At 46.8% G+C, this 22417-nt stretch overlaps 1 protein-coding gene across 1 annotated transcript in view; it reads left to right on the forward strand.

Annotated features, from left to right (window-relative positions):
* LOC146173146 (uncharacterized) overlaps positions 1 to 21280 on the forward strand; it is a 54704-nt gene extending 33424 nt beyond the window's left edge. The window contains exons 11-21 of the mRNA XM_084584602.1: positions 135 to 282; positions 1027 to 1296; positions 1737 to 2018; positions 3912 to 3967; positions 7200 to 7454; positions 8224 to 8302; positions 8441 to 8461; positions 9393 to 12300; positions 13889 to 14035; positions 14857 to 14994; positions 17582 to 21280. Of these exons, the coding sequence (XP_084440728.1) occupies positions 135 to 282; positions 1027 to 1296; positions 1737 to 2018; positions 3912 to 3967; positions 7200 to 7454; positions 8224 to 8302; positions 8441 to 8461; positions 9393 to 12300; positions 13889 to 14035; positions 14857 to 14994; positions 17582 to 17697 (4420 nt within the window). The 3' untranslated portion in view covers positions 17698 to 21280. The remainder of the gene's footprint in view (positions 1 to 134; positions 283 to 1026; positions 1297 to 1736; positions 2019 to 3911; positions 3968 to 7199; positions 7455 to 8223; positions 8303 to 8440; positions 8462 to 9392; positions 12301 to 13888; positions 14036 to 14856; positions 14995 to 17581) is intronic.
* The last annotated feature ends 1137 nt before the right edge of the window (positions 21281 to 22417 follow it).

Raw genomic sequence — 22417 nt, forward strand, 5'->3', positions numbered from 1 at the left:
GGAACTGGTGAGACATGTTGAGGGCCGAAGGGATGATCTTTTTTTTTTTTTTTTTCTTCTTCCCGTTAAAAATAGCTCCTTCACATCCAGGTGTTGCTTAGCCTTGACTGGGTGCTTTTCTCCGCCACTTGCAGGTACCTGCAGAGCTTCGAAGACTTCTACCGTAAGCTGGGCTGCACCATGTCGAACCCACGGTCGGGTAGGGTGCGTCACCGGTCGGACCGCATCATGACCCGCAACCAAGACCGGGGACTCACCCTGTTTGCCCGCAAAGACAAGGAGGTGAGTCGTTTGCTTTCTCTCCTAGTTTTTGTTGCGACAGCTGCTGTGGTAAAAGAGAAAAGGGTTCAGTCCTACAAACAGTATGGTAAATTTGTCAGCCATCCCTGAGGGACATCATTTTGGAGTGGCATTTATCTCTATTCGAAAGAAGTATTTTTGTTTCTTTGATAGCGAGCCAGGCCTCCAGAAAGCAACTTTTGTAGTTTTTGACTGGACAATGCTAATGCCACATTTTTTTATACACGTATGTGTAATGATAGGGAGCTGTAATGTTGGAAATACCAGAATTTACGAATAGACTTCCTAGGACTCGTGGAATCATGCCATGTGACAATAGAAATCTTAAAAAAGAAGTGGACATTATTACCAATAGCAGGACATGGCTAGAAAATGGTGGAAGTCATACTTACAAGGTCTCTGTTTTGAGAAACATTTTTCATTTTATTCGCTAGTTGGCATTAGAAAACTACTCTATTTAGGAAAGGGCACTCAATTAAAGAGACCAGTACTGGGTATAGCAATAATTTTTTTTAAAAAGTGCTGCGAGCTTACAGTGTACGGAATTGTCTACGAGTTGTTTCAAAGCTGTATTGATGTATTGGTAATTTCCTGCCGGTAAAGATGCTTTCATTTTCTGCCTCTATCTAGAATTGACGGCGACTGCTCTTCTTTTTTGGAAGGGAACTGCTGCACGTGGCCCTCATTCTTTCTTCCTTCCCCTTTCTTTTCTGTTTGCGTATATAGCAAAAGAAGAAAGAGGAGAAAGCCAAAGAGAAAGAAGAGGACAAGGAAAGCAAAGAGGAGGAGAAGAAAGCCAAAGAGAAGCCGGCTGCAGCAGCGGCGGCCGCCCCAGCTCCCCCACCAGTTGTGGTGAAAGAAGAGCCGCCTCCGGAGAAGCCAAGGCCGTCCCGGACATCCAGGGCTAAGCAGGATGAGGACAACGGCACACCGACACCATCTCCAGCTGCCAAGCCATCGGCAACAGCGACTACCACCAGCCAGGAAGATGTCAAGGTCAGTCAGGATTACGTGCATGGTTACTTGTGCATGGAGTTGGGAAAGCAAACTGTGCGCATTTAAAGCGTATGGTGTCATAGTAATAAAAATTATATTAACACTGCACTTACCTGTATGTGAATCCACTCTCATAATTGACAAAGAATTTTGGTAAAAGTGTTGACAAGAAACATCGGATAACGGGAGATGTGATGCGCGTGGGGCATTTCGGTATGTGGCACGCAGCTAAAGATGCGCGGATGAACGCCACGAGGGTAATCAGACTGATCTTCTGGGCTGTGTATTCTTCGCATCTCATCAGGTTATGGGGTGGAAGTGAAAGAGAGGATGCAGTTTAAACAGCAGTAGGGCTGTGACTTCACTTAATTCAACCCCCCTCCCCTCCTCCTCCCCCTCCTCTCTCCATTGGCTTCTTTCATTTGCGACACCACAAGCAGGTGCGAACCAGAGAGGACAGCCGGCGCGAGAAGCATGACAGTCCCGACAAACGCGACAGTAAGGTAGTGCCGGCAGCAGCGACCACTCCTCCGCCGCCGCTGCGCAAGAGCAACATCGAAGCCACTGCCAATGACGGCGCGGAAGCGGACTCTTCTAAGGAGTCGGTCGTCGTCTTGACACCGCCCCCGGCCGCGGAGAAGTCGCGCTTCTCGTCCAAGCCTGCCGCCTCCAAGGACTCCAAAGACGGGGAGGCGACCCCGACAACCACCCCAAAGCGACAGGTACGCTGTGTGTGCTTGCTATGGCTGTGTATTTTCTTTGTGCCTGCTGTTGCATCAGTTCCCTGTGCAAGGTTGTGAAAAAAAATTCTACCCACTTATCCTCCGGGTATGACAAACGAACAGCTTCAACAAGGATTAAATTTAATGAATAATGATACCAGCGTGATTTCCACTGCTATCGAACAGTACAGTTTCAGTATTTTGTGCGTGAGGAAAAGTGTAACCTTCATCACCATCCGGGATAAGGCCTGTGGTCCGGGTTTATTGCTTAAATTTACCTTTGCTGATTGGTACAGTTTAGGGTAGAGTGGCTGTAGGGTGGGCACGCTCGAGCCAGCTGCTTCCTATACATGTATACAGTTGTATATCGTTTTGCATGCGGATAGAGATATGTGGTGGGACTAGATTCGAAATCACTGGAGCCAGATAATACAGCTTGCACTGTAAATACGTCATAACTCTGAACATCTCTTCATAATGGGGTGTTGGGTGTGATGTTTGGTTGCAGCGTGCTGTTTTTCTAGTCAAATCCTGCATTCTGGTGTAGACAAAGTGCAGGAGCAGTCAATTGCTTGTTGAAATCCTAGTATGTTACAAACCTTTTCGTAATGGGGGAAAAAAATTATCATGGTTTGCTGATATCACTACGGCGTGTTTCCTTTTCTTTTTTTTTTTTTTTTTTTTTGAGAATTCTTTATAGACAAAAACATAGCGCCTGCCAAGTGATAGAGGATGCCACATCTTTACGATGCCTTTTCCACAACTCCTTGTGCGAAATGCTGTGCAGTGGCTCGGTGGTTAGCACGCTCGCCTAGTGTCGGAGTACCAGTGTTTGGGCCGGGTTAGAACCCGGCTATGTTTCAATGGGTACATTCAATTTTCCAGTCCCGGACTACTTGCTGACAGTTCTTGGCTTCTGTTCTGGCAGAAAGCAGCGTGACGGTCACATGACCTTGCAAGCTCCCTCCATCGTCTGCTCTTTGCCAATCTTGGCAGACGATGCCAACAATCAGTCACGACTCAGTTCTTTCACAGTGACGCTGCATGCATGTTTATTTTTCGGTGCACATACGTGTAATACAGATAACAGAAGCGCAAGTCATTCGGTACTTTTCACGAACGGAGCGTCGCATGCCTAAATGTTTGTCAGGGTTTTCTTGCCGTTGCTGCTCACGAAGTTCTTCCAAGGGCTTAGCTCACTTCGCTCAAAGCCAGACGAAAGCGTTTGCAAAAGCATTTACAACAAGCATTAGCTGCTCCAGCACAAAGCGGTTTGATTGTGACGCTTTCAGACCTGCATGCTGAAAAGAGCGAAACTGGTGAACTTCTGGGCAGCACGAACAAACAATCCATGCTCGGAGCTCCGGACGCTTCTGTGTGTAGAGAGATTCAAGACAAGAAAGCGAAGACGTGAGATCTAAACGTCTTACAGCTGCTTAGAGAGATTGTGTCCTTGTTTAGCGCACAATATTGCATGCAGGAACAAGAAAAGTACTCGGAATGCGCCCAGAGTCCAACTCAAAATGGCCGGCGGCCCGGGAGCTTTACTGGTGGGCGGGGTTTCTGGGCTGCCCGAGGAAAATCGAACACCAGACAGCTGTCGGCAAGTAGTCTCGGACAGTCCAGGACTGATAATCGAATGTACCTGATAGAGATGAAATGGACAGGGCAGTAATGGGCTGTACATTGTAAACACACTTAAAGATAACCTAGGTGGTCTAAATTCATACGGAGTCGTCCATCACAGCATCCTTATAGCCTGATAATTTCAGGACATTAAACTCCTTGTGCCATTGCATACCACAATATGTTTCGTAGCATTAATTGGTGATGTTAGGTATGATATTGATTGCATTTCTTTCCCCCCTCCTTTTTTTTTTTTTTTTTCTGTAGCCAAAGAAGAACAAAGTAGAAGACCAGGCTGACAAGGACAAGAATGACGACACCAAGTATGTAACCTTTATACATGTAACTCTTATGTGTGTAACTTTTGTGTGTGAAGCTGCTTTCATTGCAAGTCTTTAAGCTTAATACAGTCAAACCTAGATATAACGAAATTTAAAAAGTTTACAATTTTTCTTCATATCCAGGGTTTCGTTGCGTGCAGTTTTCAGGTTAAGACTGGTAAGGATCCTGCAAAAACGAAACCGAAATGCGACAGATATCTATCCAAGCTGTCGCTGTAGGCACTGCACAAAGTGAATCAGGCTCTGACAAGCCATCACTTTCAAGGCGATGAAATGGTTTAACAAGTGCTGGATCAGACAGTCTTCCGTAGAAACGGTGCCGTTGTCCACAAACAAAAAGTCGCAAGATTTAGTACCATCAAGCGCCCCACCATTCATTTGTAGTTTATCCCACGCTTCTGTGATCTCAGGTGGGCTTGGAGGTTCGCCCTCAGTGATTGTAGCCTGAATGGCCTTACAGTAGAACCCCGCTATTGTAAACTCGGATATAATGAAGTGGAACTGAAGTCTCAGTTCATTTTCCATAGACAACTGTACATTTTCCCCCCTTTATAGTAAAGATATTTTTGGTAAAATTTGTTATAGTGAAGTGCGCCTGGTCGCGGCGGCGACTCCCGCGATATGACATCGCCGCCCACGCATTACCTAGAATCGCGAGGAAAATAATTTTTTTTGTATTTCTAGAGCTAACCTAGAAGGGTAAACACACCGTTACGTTATCGCTGCTGCGCCGCAAAATGCGTTATGAACTGTGACGGCGCTGAACGGAGGGAAGCGCTAACGGCTCACGCTTCTTTTTTCAAATTCATAGCCAAAGATCGGGGCTGGATGGGTTCACTATGCGAGTGCGGTCGTTATTCAAGTAAATACAGTACATTTACCGTAATGTGAATGACTCTTGTCAGTTTTTTCGAGGCCATTCGATAATTCGGACTTTTTTCCCGGTTCTGTAAAGTTCGAATTTACTAGCTTTTACAGTATTAGAGACAAGGGAACTGCTTGTAGTATTCCAGCAAAATGTTGTATCTATTCATTACGTGCACTTTACTATAAGCGTGTCAAATTTATTTTTTCTGGTTTTGAAGACATAGTTCTTTTGCAATCTCAGTATGTCGTGAAAATACACAATGTCGGGCTGTGTGTGAGCGACAGAGGACTCTACCCAAACAGGACTTGAACATGTTCAAAGGAATGTGTAACCGCCAGATGAGTAATGCGATGTTCCTGTGTTTACAAAGAAAGATTCTCACTCTGCTTTGTGGCGTCTAGGTTACCTGTGCCAGTCGTGACTTGTCTGCTTAATTGCAAAACGTCCGACACGTTGTAACCCTGCTTCTGGTATAATAATTGGGGTCACAGGTGCGGCAGCAACGCCACGAGGCTGAAATAAATTAGTTAATATGTCTGCAAGCGATATAAATTCCTGACTGGAGCAATACAGTCGACGACTGATTTTTCGGACTCTCAATGGACCACAAAGATGTCCGAAAAATCGGGCAGTCCTAAAAAACAAATGTGCACCAAAAAAGCTCAATTTATTGCTTATTATTCACTTTGAAGCCGGAAAAAGTCATGAATGCTTTTCTGCACTACGCTCCGCTTCCGTGCTAACAGGTCAGCCTGAATTTCGCTTGCATCAGCTCAGCTTGCGTCGGCTGCGCTGCTGCAGGCAAGTCATCGCTGTCATCGCTCTCAGACTCCGCAAGCTCTTGGCGAATAATTATTGCATCTGTGAGCCCAGCGCACAGTTCGAGCTCGTGGTCCACGTCTGTGAACTCTGAAAACGAGACGGCTAATGAAATTTCGACACCGAAGATCGTGAATGAGCGACTCATTGCCTGACAGCTGCTCGACGACACACTCCTCGTCTAAGGCAGCCGACTCGTCATCCAGCACAAATCCCACGTTGTGGGAGCAGTTGTGCAGCATTGTGGGGGTACAGACTTCCACGCATCGGCGAGCGTACTAAGTGTTCAAAGCAAATCGACAGAGTATGTTTTCTGACTGTCGAGACACACCACAACCACCAACCACTTGATCACAAGACCGACTCCGTTGAGTGCCTTCTCGCTGCTGCGTTGCACCAAAAAAGAAAAAAAAAAGGAAAAAAAAAACTCCTTATAAAATTTGGAAACAGCTTCTTGAAGAACTGAAGCCGATTCAATTCTCGCATCAGCACAACCACAGCTAGGCCTACTCGCTACGCTTGGCAACGCACGTGAAACGCACGGCAAACACACAGTGGAACAGGCAGTCGAAGCGATCACACTAAAGGAAAAGGAAAAGCCCTCCGGCGGCGAGCAGCGATAGCAGCGACGTTGTCCCGGAAACGGAAGCTGCTAAGAAAATAATATAGCCTCAATCCAGCGTCAGTTTAGCTGAGGAGCGGCACGCAAGGCCGGCACCGGTTTCGAGGCTATCGAAGGAAAAAGTAAACAAACAAGATCGCGGCGACACCGCTCAAAATGTGTGGCAGTTGGCCCGGCTGACGCTTGGAATGTCCGAAAAATATGTCCTGGGGCTGGGAAAAAGTCCGAATAATCAAGCATGTCCAAAAAATTAGGTGTCCGAAAATCGGTCGTCGACTGCATATTACAGAGGCCTGGTCTAATTTGTGGATGTCATTTCCTTTCAGAATCAAGTTTGCGTGCCAAGCGTTGCGCCATCTTTCACTTTTAAACTGTGCTGTACTACTGTACGTTAATTTCTAGTTTCAGTTTGCACCATTAAAATCGAGCAAATTAACACTACTGCTCTTATTTCTCTCTTTCCGCTTTCACTCTCACCTTCCTCCCTTCCCTCATGGTGTGGTTCAGGGATCTACAGAAACAAGCATGATAGATACTGCTCCTTTCCCTTCCTGTGAACCAATTGTTGTTAATATTATCGAAGGCGGGGGTGGGCGGAGGTGGTGAAGGTTGGCTGTTCCTGGCCCTACGAGGCTGGGACTGGTAGGTGAATGTCGCTTGCGGCGGTGGCTAGCCTGCGAGGATTCCCTACAGACTTAACTGCATGTAATTCAAGCGAAGTTTTTAAATTTTAAGTGCTTAATTGCTGAAAGTGGACTCTGCAAAGGCATTTGAAAATGTCTTGTCCGAGGAGAGCAGCATTTTGTTTACGCAGGAAGCAGTGCCATTGTTTTCGAAATCGCAAGAATTAGGGCCGTTCTTTTTGAGCAAGGGCTAAAATGATCGTCGTCGTCCTGTTGCTGCAGAGCCAGCAGTGGCACGTCTGAGCCCGAGACAAAGCCAGAGCCAGTCCCACCACCACGCTCGGAAAGCGCAGGCGGCGGCAGCGGGGAGCCGACGCGGCGCTGCTCGCTCGACATGAGCATTGATGTGGGTGACCGAGTGAAGGTCAAGTATGGCCGCGGCCGCCAGCTCAAGATCTACGAGGCCAAGGTGCTGCGCATTGAGGAAGAATGCAGCGAGAAGAAGTTCTACGTGCACTACACGGGCTGGAACATGAGGTGGGTGGCCAATTGGGCAGTGGCCTCTTGTTTCGATATGCAGTGTTTGCTTCTGTAATGAACACAGTTTCAATATAAATGGACCATCGATGTTAATCACCAAGATTAGAGATGCGCGAATATTCGAAAGTTTGGAATATTTGAAAATTACTGAATGCACCAAAAATTTTCTAATTCACCGCGGTTTCTAAACTGAGAAACAAAAACTGTCATTCTTACTCCAATTTCATTTGCAATCCAGGTATGCATCATGCAGGTATTCATCAGATAAAATTACTGTGATGCAAGTGGGTTGTTGCCTTGTTCGGGCTCATTCGATAATCAGAGCTTTCGGTTCATTCTGACATTTTGTCTAGCCTCTTGAAAGCTGAATTAATGAGTTTGTTGTATATACAGAATCCTCTACTAACTCTTTTACTGTATTTTTCAGTTGGATATGCACTTATGTGCAATTTTAGTTCAATTTTATGTGCAAATACCATGTGGATTCTGAAATATAAACAAGGTGAACAGGGCTTGCTATTTTTTTATTTTCCATGTTTTGTTTGCTAATTAGATACTGCATATTCGAAGGCATTTTTATTTGTCATATTCGTATTCGATTTGTATTCAAAAATTTCAATATTCGTGCACCCCTGACTAAAATTAAAAGTTAACCTGGAAGTACAATTCATATGCATGATAAAGTATAAAGACGCCCGCTGTCCGGCAGTGGGTCTTTGGGCTGCTTGATAATGCTCCTCGTTCAGTCAACACTGCTTCGCTCCAGGTACGACGAGTGGGTCAGGAAGAACCGCATCGTCGAAAATGTCACTGACAAGACGTCGAGACGCAAGCGACTGCAGAAGGTAAGCCACACTGTCTATTGACCCTACAGCCGCCAACTTGGTTGCCTTTTCCTTTTGAGCACAGTTTGCGCTGAATGTTCATTATATTGCTGTACATTGAGCTTTTTTTTTTTTTTCTTCTTCTTCTTCTTTCTGCAGGAGAAGCAGTCAGATTCATCGGTGAGTTTGTCCTTCGATTTCCCCATTTTCTTGCTGTAATTACTCTTTTGTGCCTCGCGTGTTTTGTGTTGGGGAAGGCAGTTCAAATTGAGCTGCTAGTTAGCAATGGATTGAGAACATCCTTTGGTGTCGTAAAGAAGGATGGAATGTTACTTTTTCTTTTTTCTTTTCTCCTCGCATGGCTAATGACAGTGCCAGGCTAGGAGGTCTCCCTATAGGTGGGCGTCCCTTTTTGAAAGAATCGTTACAAAGATGAGGCAGCAGGGGAGCTGACTAACAACCCTAACTTCCGTATTTACTCGAATCTAGGCCAGCCACAAGTCTAAGCCGAGACCCGAAAGTTAAAAGTCCGTGCGACGTCACGGGGCTCTCGCGCATATGCATAACGGGCGGTGCATACTCACTCGAAACTCTGCTCTGACCAGCATAGTGTAGCTTTACGCTACACATTGTTGTCATGCTACTTCCTCCAACGGCGAACATTCTTTTCATACACTCAGAAGTCCCGCCTGGCATGAAGATTTGGCGATTCTTCTGCAGAGAGTATAACTTTTCGCTTGAAGGTGGCGCCATAGTGACACTGCCTACTTGGTGCTATGATGTCGGTGAAAAATACGCACGTATAAAAACTCTCGAAACGCGCTCAGGGTGCCACACGAGCACGCGTGAAGACAAGGCCAAAATGGCAGCCAATGCTCGTGTGTGCTTTGGCCGGCGTCGGCTACGGCTTGTCTTTTGTTAGCTTTCCAGGGGGCGCCACCTGCGTGCTACTTTTATTTCCCCCTATTTTATGATTATAATACTCAGAGACAAAACCCTCGAATCTAAGCTTACCCCAGAGTTTTATATATATATATTTTTTTTTATGAACTATCGGCTTAGATTCGATTAAATACGGTACGTTGGCCTGACACTGCTCTTTCATTTCCAGCCTCAGCAGAAAGCACAGTCTGGACCCAATGGCAGTCAACCCCCTGCAGCAGCAACACAGAGCTCAGCCAGCTCGACCGGTTCATCCGATTCGCCAATCTCTGGCAGCAAGAAGGCGGTGCGTCGGGGCCGTCCCCCCAGTGTTTCATCCAATCGAGGCAGGGCTCTCTCGGCGACTCCGCCCCCCGGGAAGTCCAGTTCTGCGCCCACGACACGTATCATGCGGTCCGAGCGTACCCCGACCTCCGGACCGGCATTTGCCAGCGGCCTCGAACCGCGTCGCCGTAGCCGCCGGAAGTCGGGGACACACTCGCCGCCCTGTCTGGACGACGACGAGGGCTCTGGAGATGACGACGGAGCCTCGGAGAAGAGTCATGTCTCGATCAAGATTGAGGCCGAGCCGTTGGATGACATGGAGAAGACGACCTCTGCTGCGACCGACTCGAGCGAGGATGTTCCTCTGATGCCGTGCAGTCCGGAGCCCAAGCTTGAAATCTTGGAGGATCGCGAGGTCGCGGTGAAGGAGGAGCCACAAGAGGAGGAAGCGGAAGAGAAAATGGAGGGCGATGATGAAGACACAGACATTGACGAAAGCTCGGCTTCGGCTTTCCCAGCCACTCCCCGAGCTCAGAGCAAGGAGGACATGCAGATAAGCATTGATGAAGGAGGAGGTGATGAAGAGAGCGAGGCTGAGATGACTATGCATGTTGAGGAGGAAGTGACAAAGATTGGGGAAGTTGAAGAAGTGCTCAATACGTTCGCCGACGAGGAAGACAGCTTGCTTGAAGAAGGCAGCCTGGTCATCTTCGAGGACGATAAGGCTGATGGCGACGCTGCTGACGATGACGAGCCGGTGTCCGTCGAACCGGAAGTGGCCGCAGCTGCTGCAGCCATCTCTGCTGTCAAGCACGATGATGAAGTGGCTACTGTTGAGGAGAAGGCTGAGGCTGGTGTAGATGAGCCAAAGCAGGAGGAAGAGCCCGAGGTTGTTCCACCACCCGTTGAGACTAGCCAGCCCCCCGTTATTGCCGCCACGCGGGTGATCACCATCTTCCCACCAGCTCTTGAACAAGAGATGCCGAAGCATGGTGAATGGCTGAAGCACGAAGAGGTATCTACAAAGAATGTTGAAGAAAAGGAGGAGGAGATGAAGGAAGAGGAAGCTGTCGACGAGCAGGAAACGGCTTGTCCGTCATCGCCCCCTGGCGAGAATGATGACAATGTGGAGGAACTTGCGGCAGAGAGCATCAGTGACGTGCTTCTCCTACCCCCTTCGCTTGTAGCTAAAGAGGGTCCTGAGAGGGATGCCCTTCTCGCGCCCGAGCACTCCCTCCCAGCATCAGAGTTTGACGTCTGTAAGGATGAGGAAGAAGATGAGGAAGAGGAGGAGCACAGGGAAGAAGATGAGGATGAGGACAACATTCCTAGCAGCCCCATCGACAGTGCCGACAGGGAGCCGGCTAGCACTGTCGACCGCATTGAGTTCGTCAAGGAGGAGTCGGAGTCCGCCTCCACCCAGGACTTCTACAAGGTGGCGTTGTCGTTGAGCGACGATGGCAGCAACTCCAATGCCCTCAAAGTGGAAGAGGAAGGAACGAAGAGCGCCGACGAGCCTGTTGAATTCCCGCCAGTCGGCGGCGAAACAGTGGTGTCAGCGGCAGAAGTTGAAGTGGGTCCTCCCGAAGGCGAACCCTCGACAAAACGAGTAATCAAACGGAAGAAATTCAAAGGCACTAAGACTAAATTTGGCGCTGAGGTGAAACTAAAAGGCCGCAAGAAACTCAAGGGCCAGCTGTTGCCTGATGGCACGCCTGCAAAAGCGCCACGCATGAAGAAGTGCCGTAAAGTTGACGGGGAGCAGCGCGTGGTGAAAAAGCGCAAAAAGCTGAAAGGGGTGGCCGGCGCTGGGGATGAGCCAGAGGTCACTGGTGTTAAGAAAGCGAAGCGCAAAATTCGCAAGGCCAACAAAGATCATGGGGACACAGTGAAGAAGGGGAAGCGAAAGAAGTTTGCTTCCAGCGCCACGTACGAAGACTCCGACGAGGCTGCGGGTGATGTGGAGAGAACCTTCACGGGCAAGATCAAGCGCGAAAAGCGTAAGGCAGTGCGCCCCTCACCACCGTTCCACCACGACTACTTGTCCACACTTGCCGAGGTGTGTGGACAAGAGGTGGAGATGAAGACTACCGAGCCGCAGACAGAGTCGGCAGAGTCCTTGTTCCTGTTGTGTGAGGAGAAAGTCCCGGCGAGTCCCACAAGAGAAGGAGATGAGGAGGCCGAGGCTCATCATCATCAGCCTCATGGGCACCACCATCATCACCACCACCACCAGCAGCATCATCACCATCAACATGTCCATCACCAGCATCATCATCAGCAGCAACAGCAGCCTTCGCATTCGCAACAGCAGCATGGCCCAACGAAAATGGACATCTTCACTTCAGTTGCAGAAGCGGCGCTCGCTGGGCCATCAACCTCGGACCCTTCAGCGGCTGTCCTTGACAACACGCCCCCTACGACACCAGACGGCAGCGGCGGCGCGGAGAACGACTCGCCTTCATCATCCCTGGCTGGTTCTCCGCGGCGAGATGGTGACGGGTTCCACATCATTGACGGAGAGAGTACCATGTCAGCGGACTCCGAGAACAGCCGAGGTTCCGCTGATGGTGGGGTCGGCTACAAGGCAGCTGGGGAAGACGACTCCTCATCTTCGCGCACGACGGACAGTGCATCATCTGCAGAACGGCACAAAGTGCTGGCTGGGATGAAGCGGCCCGCGTCCCGCGACGACGACGCGCTTATGGGGCACGGAAAGCGGGCGAGGAAGGCAGCGCGTAAGGCAATGCTTTCCGCGGTGCATGGAGACTTGAAGGGGAAGACTCATCGGACGAGTGGTCGAAGCACAAGGGGTGAGCATTTGTATCTTGCTTTCTGTACGACTGATCCTGAGGCTGCTGAGAAAGGGGGGAGAGTTGGAAAATAACTTCTGTATATTGTAGAGACCCTTGCCTATCCAAAAGATGGTTAGATACAATGCATAAAGTCGATTCTGGACACTGAATTTGAAGCGAGCCAAAAATTGGTTCACACTGTACGGAGCTGGGAGTAAGCGCAGGGAGTCTGAATCAAACTATAAAGTTACTGACTATAACAACAGTAAAATTGTAAGGATGTGGATAATTAATGAAATGCATTGAAAGCTTGTTAATTAAGACCTCGATAATTCAAACTGCACTATTTGGTCTGGCCAAGCGCCGTAGAACTCCTTGTATAGAAAAGCCTATAACTTAGACATGAGTCGGCAGTTCGAACTGATGTCTGGCATGTGGCCAAAGAAATGCCCCTGTGATGGGCGGCATAGTTACAAGGCTGCACGTCTTCATAACGAGGAGAGATGATAAAATCGGGTAAAACTATGGAAGAATGGGCAAAGCCATAGAGGCACCATAACCGGCACGGCAGCTGATGTCACTTGGAATGGTTTGGCGGCCGTGGTGGCGGCTTCCTCATCTTTGTGGATAAATGTCACATCGAGTCTAGATGCTCTTGATTGCCTAGTTTATTCGCCAATAATTGACACGCTCATGGCAATACTTGGAGTCGTAGTTGTCGACAGAATTGCTGCTGTCATTAAAAAGAATTACCGGAAGGCAAACGGGATAGCCGGCAGACAAAGTCGAAAGTGCAAGTCTACTGTCGAAATTTGGGTTGGTGTGTCGTCACTGGGTTGTCGAGCTAGGTTGAGTAGAAGCGGGGCTATGGCACAGCCTGCGTGTTGATAGCAGTGATAGAACTGCCACTCAGCTGTTGCGGCAGCCATGAATATAGTTCCTTTCATGGTGTCCACGCACTCTACTATCCGTCCTGCTATCCGTTTATAAGCCTACTCACTCCAAACTTTCAGCAGCATCTTCTGAAGACTTTTTCTCGCCACCTCCCAGAGTGTGTCATCTAGTTCCATCAAGCGTGTTGCTTATGCGACATTTCTTGAAAGGCAACATGCGAACAGCTGATCTTATCTGCAGCACCACACGTCGAACTGTCGCTGAGAGAGCGGCCATGTTGTCGTTCGCTTCGGCGAACATCACTTTTTGTGGAAAGCCGCTGTAAACTGCCTCCACATGCTGTTATTCATTACTAAAGAAGCATGTCGAACGCAAGAGTGCACACAAAGATGAATGTACTTGGGACAGGGAAAAAAAGTGAAAGCAACTGCAGGATGTAGATACAGTTTTAGCTGTCCGTTCACGAGCAGGCACGCCACTTGTTGCAAGACTGTGCCCCAAATTCTGCTAAAGGCCACTATATAAGACAAGGGCCGACTTTAGCTTAAAATCTTGACCTGTATTCCGGTTTATACGGTATTTAAACTAGGAGCTTCTCTTAAGTGGTTGACGATAGCGATCAACCAGTGGTCACTGGTTATTGTTACCAAGGGCAGAAAGCATCTGGGAAAGAATTGCAACTCTGTACTTACTTTTTTGTCTGCTTGTGCAGACACTTCAGGGCTGATGTCGTCCATGCCAGACAGTGGCTCTTGCACGCCAACATCCATGGCAGCGGCCTGCGCGGCGGCAACACTGGGCAGCATCAACATTGGCAGCTGCCACCGGCCATCCAAGTTCAACTTTGACCTGCCTTTGGGTGCGTGGATAGTGTCTTTATGCTGCCTGCTGCATTGCTCTCTTTTTCTGTTTAACGCCTCATTTATGCAACATTGTGATGGCCATGTCACCTTCAGCTGGCATTTCTTGAGTGCACAGCTGTCAAGTATAGGTTGCCTATGTTATGACAGCGTAACCATAGGTATTGAACCATTGATTAGTTCCCAAGCTTGAGCGGGAAGAACACTTCTTGCTTTGTTCTGAACAGTTCTCTTTCGGATCGGATGTTTCTTTTCTTCATTGCAGAAGTAGCAGAAGTTGTTCTTGCGTACAAACTAGTTGTTCCCGTTAATATTGAGCCTATATGTAATAGAGGGCAGGTCTGATCTGTGCAGAAGGAATGTTGGTTAACTCCGATTGCGACGAAGTTGGGAATGGAAAGAGGTTGTTATTGGCTGGCATCACTTCCGAATTGAGCTGCATCCCTTTTCATGGCCTTCTCTCTCTTTTTTTCTTTTTTTTTTTTTTAACCATCTTCAAAGTGGTGGGTGCTTTTGCATCTTTGAACTTGTGTAGTGGGCTTCTATATTCCAGAAGAAAAAAAAAAGAAAAGGTTTTTGAGGTTTCCGTTCTGGCTAGACGGCACAAACACAGTGAAAGCTAAACAATTCAAATTTTTCGGGCAATTTTAACCATACAGGTGTGTCCTTGGATTACGTCCTTGGTCATAGTTGAGGTGAATGGGAAGAAGTTTGGGGGGGGGGGGGGAATTGTCATTATTTTTAATGACAATAGCAATGCCGTTGCTAGCTAGCCACACAAAGCCTAGCATGATTTTTTGTTTGTTTGTTTTCATTACAGATGACAACATGGATGCTGAGAAGCGGATTGCAGTTCTCCAGGACCGCATGAGCGAACTGCGAAAGGTGTACATGCAGCTGAAGGCCGAGGTGGCGGTGATAGATCGGCGGCGCAAGCGGGCGAAGAAAAAAGAGTCATGTGAGTAAAAACTCATTCAAGGGTGTCCGTGTAGCATTTTTTTACACTCTTGAAGTGCCCTTTCCTATCATGTTTCTAATTATAAGCGTGCAAATGAGGAAGGGTCAAGCCAGTTGAAAGTCACTAAGAGAGGTGCTTCGTCGACTTCTTTTTATCCTTATACACCCACAAAGTGTATTGTTTTTATACCTGCAAATTGTACTGTTTTTGCAGCCTAGATTTGAAGCATAAAGTGTTTTGGAAAGCACGCGTTGAGGTGCGATATCACATTTTTGCGCTTTTTTTTTTATTTATTTATTTACAGTTGCCGACAGATTTGTTGGACTTCAAGGGGACGCGAAAAATGTCCGATTAAACTGAAGAGTTCGGAAAAAACAACAACAGTGATATGGGAAAATGAACTTTATTTTGACTGATCAACTTTAAAGTTGCCGCGTATAAGTCAACATGCTTTTTTTTTTTTTTTTTAATGCCTATCCAAAGTTGGGGGTCGATTTATTATCGGAGTCAACGTATATGCGAAGTCTTTAAGTCGCCCTATATGCGGGGTCAAAAGTAATTTTGACCGAGTCGCGGATAATGTCACGCCCCGTGCGCTCGTAGTTCCATAATAGTGGTCAGACACGATGCGAAAGTGTATCTGCTTAAAAAAATACTTGAATTTAATTGAGATATGCACCAAAGGTTTGTTTTAATACGATAGCAACTTGTTATCGACAAACCGTGGGCGCTCCACAGAAAAACGACCAAAGCCGGGCGGGCTGGCAATGTTTGATACAAATGGGACAGCTACAAATCCAATCCAATCCAAGACATAACCACACGTGACCAATCACATGAGCCGAGAGGAATTTTCGCAATCTAAAAACGTTGATTTTCGCGTGTTGTTGTGCTGCAACCGTGCATTGTTGTATGCCTTTCGCCGTTACTGCACGTCGCGCCACCTACGTGACGGCTAACAGCGGTGTATGTGGTTTGTGTCACTGCCCGACGGACGCCTTGCAAGATGCCGCTGCAACCTCAGCAACAGTACAGCGCGGCTTTCAAGCGGCAACTCATCCTCTACGCCGAGTCGAAAAACAACGTCGCAGCGGGGCGGAAGTTTGAAGTCTCAGAAAAGTGCGTGAGCGGTTGGAGAAAACAAAGCTTTTCGCATGCGCTGCTACATGCCGTTCTTTTCGCGGGCCGAAGTTCGGACAATACCCTACCGTTGATGAGGTGGTTCGAGATTGGGTTCACAACAGCGAGCTTCTTTAGGTGAAGTGGCGCAATGGGTCAATGATGCCTGGTGTGGACAACCAACAGACATGGTCTCTGCGGCGTTTTCCACGTGCGGCATCATGGCACCGGTTCCGGCGACCAGCGGCAGCAGTGGCTCGTAAGATGATGATTGCGATAGTGTCCTCACAAGCGACTAGTCAGAGATGTCTCATGAACGAATAAATGTTCTTTTATGACTCGGCCTTCTGAAAAATGTTTTGGGCAAGCTAGGACCACAGGGTGCGGCAGCGTTGACCTAAATTCGGAGTCCGAATTTTTGGAGTCTGAAAAATCTATTGATGACTGTAAATATTTAATTGTAGAAACGTGATTGTGAAGTCTAGTTGGGAAGCCAAAATATTAAATGGCACTTTGAAGTAACTCCAAGTTTCAACTGTTTAATATGATATTTTTAAAGAACAGCTGCAGCTTTCAATTCAACAGTGATAGTTCAATGCATATTTCAGTTCCCTCGCCTCATCTCTCCCCCTTCCCCCTTTTTGCCATGTTTTCTTCATTTCCTAGACTGTTTCTTTTATACAAGAATGTCACACTGAATGGGAGTTAAGTAAACGTGAGGAACGCTGGCTGCTATATTCTTGTGTGGCGTTTTCAAAGGGATATTCTGGGAGGTGAATATAGGCAATAGTTCGATATACCCTGGTTCCGCTTTGTGCCGTGCGGGTGAGAGAGGGATTAGGCCATCCACGTAGGTTGAGTAACGTGTACCGTGCCCGAAGATGATTGACTTGAGAAGACGGTGCGTATTTGAAAAGGTCACCTCAAAAACTCGGCATATCTTCATGTTCGTAGCATCTAGAAGCAGCTATGCTATTACTGAAAATGTTATGTGTGCTGATGATCACATGGAATGCTTATAAGTGATTGAGGGGACACGCGGCAGAAAGTCGGAAGCACAAAGTCAGCAGGCAAGTCTGAAACGAAGAGCTTGGCTTGCTAAAAAAAAAAAAAAAAAAAAAAAATTGCATCAAACCATTCGATTTCTGTGGGAGTCGGCCGCTGGTCTCTTGAGGTTGCTGAGATCAAGATTTATGTAATTCTTCTTATTAAGGCAAACATTTCCTGTTAAAGGCCGCAAAAGAGGAAGCGCAAATGGTAGAGGTAGGGAACTCTAAGCTGAGCAATAATCAGGCCCACTAAGCTTTATGATCCGAACAAGAGAGTCGTAGCCTTCGTTGATTGTTGCCCCGTTTGTGTCATTGAAATGCTACAATTCTTCTCGAATTTGTGGCCGAACAGTCGGCACTAACTCTGCTTTTGAGAGCAATCATGGAAATATCTTTTTTTTTCTTTTTTGTTTTCGCAGGTGCGCCTGCGTCGTCGTGTGTCTCCTCCCTGGCACCTGTCTCTCAGCCAGCCATCTCCCCGTCGTCGCCATCGAGCGCACCGCGTCCTCCTGTTGAAGTGCAGTGCTCGTCATAACGGCACGCAGCCGGCCGCGCCTCCTACTTCTCTCCCATCATCGTCCTCTGCATTCCTCCGTGACACTGTCTTCTCGGGACGAGGGCGTTGGGGGCGTGGCGCTCTCTTCTCGAGACAAGGTTGTTGGGGTTGTGACGCTCCCCGCTCTCTTCCGCCTCCTCAAAATCCATCGCCACCACCACGAGCATCATCTGCGAGGAGGAACTGGACTGATGTCATCTTTGTCCTCCATCGTCACAACTGTCCACGGGTCTTGCGACCAAGTCATTGTCCGGTGTGAATTTTCTTGTTTTTTGTTTTGTTTTCACGAAACCTTGTATTGTGTTAAAGTGCTCTCTCGACCATGCAAGCGAAAAAGTATGATAGTGTTTCAATATGCACAGATGTGTGGTCCGAGCTTAATAAGATTTGTGGTATTCACGAGCCCCCTCTCTCGGGTGCCTTAAAACACCGGAAATGAGGAGGGAAGCGAAAGCGGTACTTTTTTTTGGCGAAGGTCCGGAAAATGCTTTATTCGCAGACAGATTATGTTTTGTTAAGAAAGTTCTGCGTGGAAAATGAAAAACATGTAAACGCGGAGACAAGTTTGGATTCGGAGACTGCTGGCAAAAGTCAAGTTACACTGCCACAATTGTTACCAGAGTGAAACTTGTTGCATCTGAATTTTGAGAATTCTATTTCTTTGTTTAACGAATACTTGTGGGCTTCCCGTCGTACGTTACAACAGTCACGCAGAGTCGACCAAGGCCACGTCATTGTGAGGCGGTGATGTACTGTTAGTATTGACTAGATGTGTGAGCAGGTGTAAGGGAAATTGAAAAATTATGATTGTGTCAAAGGCTATGATTGAAAGATATGATCACCGAGTCATCTGGGACCACAAAGGGTAAGTGCAGGCTATCGCGAAAATGTTGCATTATGTAAATTTTTTTTTTTAAACTTTTCGCTAGTTACTCGCACACTTGCTTTGTGTGAAAGGAAGGACGCAGAGGGAAACCCGTCTTGAAAGTGACTGCTCGCTGGTTCCCACGGTGACTGTTTCAGAATCGGTCACAAAACGGGTTTGCATGAAAACTTGTTCTCACTTCGCATAACTTAATTTTTTTTAAAGAAAATTGACAGTGGCCACAATTTCTGCATGCCGAGCTGCCTTCGGTACTGTTACTATCGATATTTCTGCCGTTGGCGGTGCTCGTGATGCTGTCACTATATCACCACAATATTGTGCATGCAGTTTTGTACTATTTGTGTTAGTTTACGAGGAGCAATGTTTTGTGCCGCAGTTAGATCAAACAGATTGGTTGTGCACTATTGGATGTAGCTCGGAGGTGTGCATTCGAAACTTGATGTCGGGAAGCTCAATTTAGTGGATTCCATTACTGAACAAATCCTTGTCCCCCTCCCAAAAAAAAGGAAAAGAACCCTTTCCCACTTCTTTTCCTTGCAGTCTAGGAAGCAGGATTTGCATTGTAATTCTACAGGGCTCTTGGAAGGCATTTCTAGGCTGTTCGTGGCCGGGTTACAATGGCTATTGCTAGACTGTATACTAACTTTTGACTTGCCTATATATTTATTGTGGGTATATTACATATCCTAAAGTTCTCATTCTTACATATCCTGTACACTTTGCATACAGCTGTGTTTCCATTTTTGCTGCATTTGCATTATGAAGCGTTGCACATGCATTATATACATGAAAGTAGTTGTACGGGCCTGGGTGTCCCAACTGCGAAAAGCTTTCTACGCATCATAAATAGTCTTAAATCTATGCTCTTCAGAACTTCCTTACCGAAAAGCCACATATTTGAATGCAAAGCTCGAAAACACAGCTGGACATTTTAACACACAATTTCTTTTTAATACCAGAACCTTCAATCTTTCCATTCGGCAATGGACGAACCATAGCGCCAGGGACGTGACAGTCATTGCCCCGGTCTGATCTCACTCGTGACGGCCTTTTTTACTTCTTATAGCGCTTAGTCTTGCAATAGAATCTAAACACTGCATCCTAGTTCTGCCCGGTAATGTTGTGTTTACTTTTCAGACCTCGCCTATTCGGGCAACAATGGTTCTGAATTGAGGTTTCCATGCGTCCAGTGGGGGGCACTTTTCCGGCTCGTATCAATGCTTGACGCTGCCAGATTTCTCGTTCTGAATCTGATTTACTTGTCCGTGAATTCTCAACCTGAGCACCCTATGCAGTTCTTTGACATGCATGGTTTTTCATTTTTTCCGACAGAATTGTGTAACTGTTGTGTAGAAACGCTCAAGCAACAGGAATAACCCATTCTATGCCAACATGTTGACCCCCTCCTCACGTTTTGGGAACGGGACCAACTGCTAGGTCATTGGGCTATTATGCTTTTCATTGCAAGAGAGAACCGAAGACGCCGATACAAGGTCTCCTGTTAACATAGAGCAATAACCGTGTCGAGTTGGCGGGACACTGTAGTGTACGGAGAGAGCGATGCTAGGAGTTTTTAACTAGCTTTTTTTTTTATTATTAGCTTTTAAGCAAGTTTTATTGCCACCGTCTCTCTGACCGCTCACATCGCCCTGTGTCCTGCCCCATAGCCTCGCCATGTTTTCTGCCTTTACACAGGCAGCCATTGCGACTTTTTGTGTATTTTTTGTTAAGACGTTGCTTTCGCCAGTTCAACCGCAGCTGGCACTCTCGTGATGGTTATGCTTTACTCCTCTCATTGTTGTAATATTGACCTCATGTTAAGTTATTTGTTCATTTCGAGAAATTACTCCTCAAGGGACTGTTTTTGCATCTGATTGTGGAGGACTGCGTGAAGTTTGCCGCAAAGGCTGTCCAGAGGCCTTGTCTTATAAGGGCCTTATGATTTTCTAAATGCCGTGTTAAAAGGCCAAGGTCAGCATAGTTTTCTGGAACAAGAGTCTTGCTTGCTACGTCTGTTCCAAGACGATCGTGTGTTTACTCGGTTCAGTTTGTTGATGAGTTGTCTTTGTGAGGGCTTTTGCCCCTCTATTTGTCTATTTGTCGAGGATGCATGCCAAAGCATGGAGATGCCTAAACAGACAACCCCTCTGAAAACTTTCATGCCTTTCATTCTTTTTTTTTATCTTGTAATGTACATAGGTGGTTGTAAAAAATAGGGAAAGACGCTGGTGCAATGAATTTGGAACTGGTGATGATGCTCATGATGATCTGTATGTGTTCTTGTACCAGAATGGTTGATGCGGTCAATTTAGAACAGGAGTTTGGCTGTGTATAGGCGCCTCATCCAGCGTAAGGCTGCTACTGCATTCGTGCTGCGTGACAATGGTGTGTCTTTTTTTTTTTATGCGACCGCTGCAACCCATTTCTTTGAGAGGTGGAATTGCAGTGTCCATTTTAATTTATGTTCCCATGTTGAATCTTGTGAGCACTGTGGCGAACGCTTACTACACCAATGTGTTAGTATGCGAAAGTGCATGTACAGTTCCACCATAAGGCACTTTTGCATGACTTTTAGATGTAATTATTGTAGGCATGCAATTTACTTGTGTTGACCTGTGACGATAACGGACTGCCTGCATAGTAAACCAGCAAAATAAATGTTTATCCTACTCGTAACATCTGTCTGATTTAACCAGTTTTTGTTTTGGTGTACTACTTGCACCTACAAGTGTTTTGAGTAGCTTTGCGTGTTTGCAGAGCGTCGTGCTTATATGTGAGCATGTCTGTGTGAGAGGTTGTGATGCTAGTGCTGTAATAACTGTGAAATAGTTATGAAAGAAAGCATCGAAAATTGACCAAACTAGTCAGGGAAAATGAGGGACTTCTACCTTTTTATATGTGCTTTTGGTCATAGTTGAGCAACAATGTGAAACTGTTGATAACAAATTGATAATTAAATTGGGAAACACTTGACCTCCACTTTTAGGGTATTGCACAATATGATAAATAGTGCAAAAGTGCTATAATATTGCAAAAGTGCTGTGCACGTACGGACGAGCCCTACGTCGTGCACGTACGGACGAGTCGTACGTAAGCACGAAAACATGCTCTGCAGTGCCACAATTGTCGATCTGAGACTGCAGTGGCATGTATGATGGTCTCAACATAACAGGCAGCTCTCTGCAGTCGTGCATTGAAATTTCCAAGTGCTCGCCGCCACCACATCGGTCTGCTATAGCTCGCATGTGGAAGCCAGCATCTTGCAGCCATAGCATTCTCTGAATATAGCGAGAAAACACTTTTGAAAGGAAGAGGGTGGAAGGCAAGGGATTGAAGCAATTTTCTTTTTTTTTATTTACATTGTTACGTACAGCGTCAAGCATTAAAGAGTGAGTAGGCTTCACAGATAGTGTCAGGTTATACAATTTCAACATACCAAAACAAAAATGCAAACAGATCTTATGAGCATAACCGTGTACGGTAGATTTCGTTAGTACGGAAACAAAAGTATCTCTGCTGGCGCCTGCTACACGCAATGGAAGCACATTCTATGCGTTTTTGGGGGAAGGAAAAGGTTCATATGTTACTAGTTTTGCAAGACGCCCGACTACTGTCGGGTTCGAACCCGACCTCGGCGGCTGCGTTTCGATGGAGGCGAAACGAAGAGGCGCCCATGTGCTGTGCGATGTCAGCACACGTTAAAAGATCCCCAGGTGGTCGAAATTACTCCGTAGCCCTCCACTACGGCTCCTCTTTCTTTCTCGGTTCAGGTGTCCACAGACACAAGTGTGACAGATACTGCGCCTTTCCATC

This window comes from Amblyomma maculatum, chromosome 11 (assembly GCF_055883805.1).
Source record: "Amblyomma maculatum isolate TAMU_Amacu chromosome 11, ASM5588380v1, whole genome shotgun sequence".
NCBI classification, from domain to species: Eukaryota; Metazoa; Arthropoda; class Arachnida; order Ixodida; family Ixodidae; genus Amblyomma; species Amblyomma maculatum.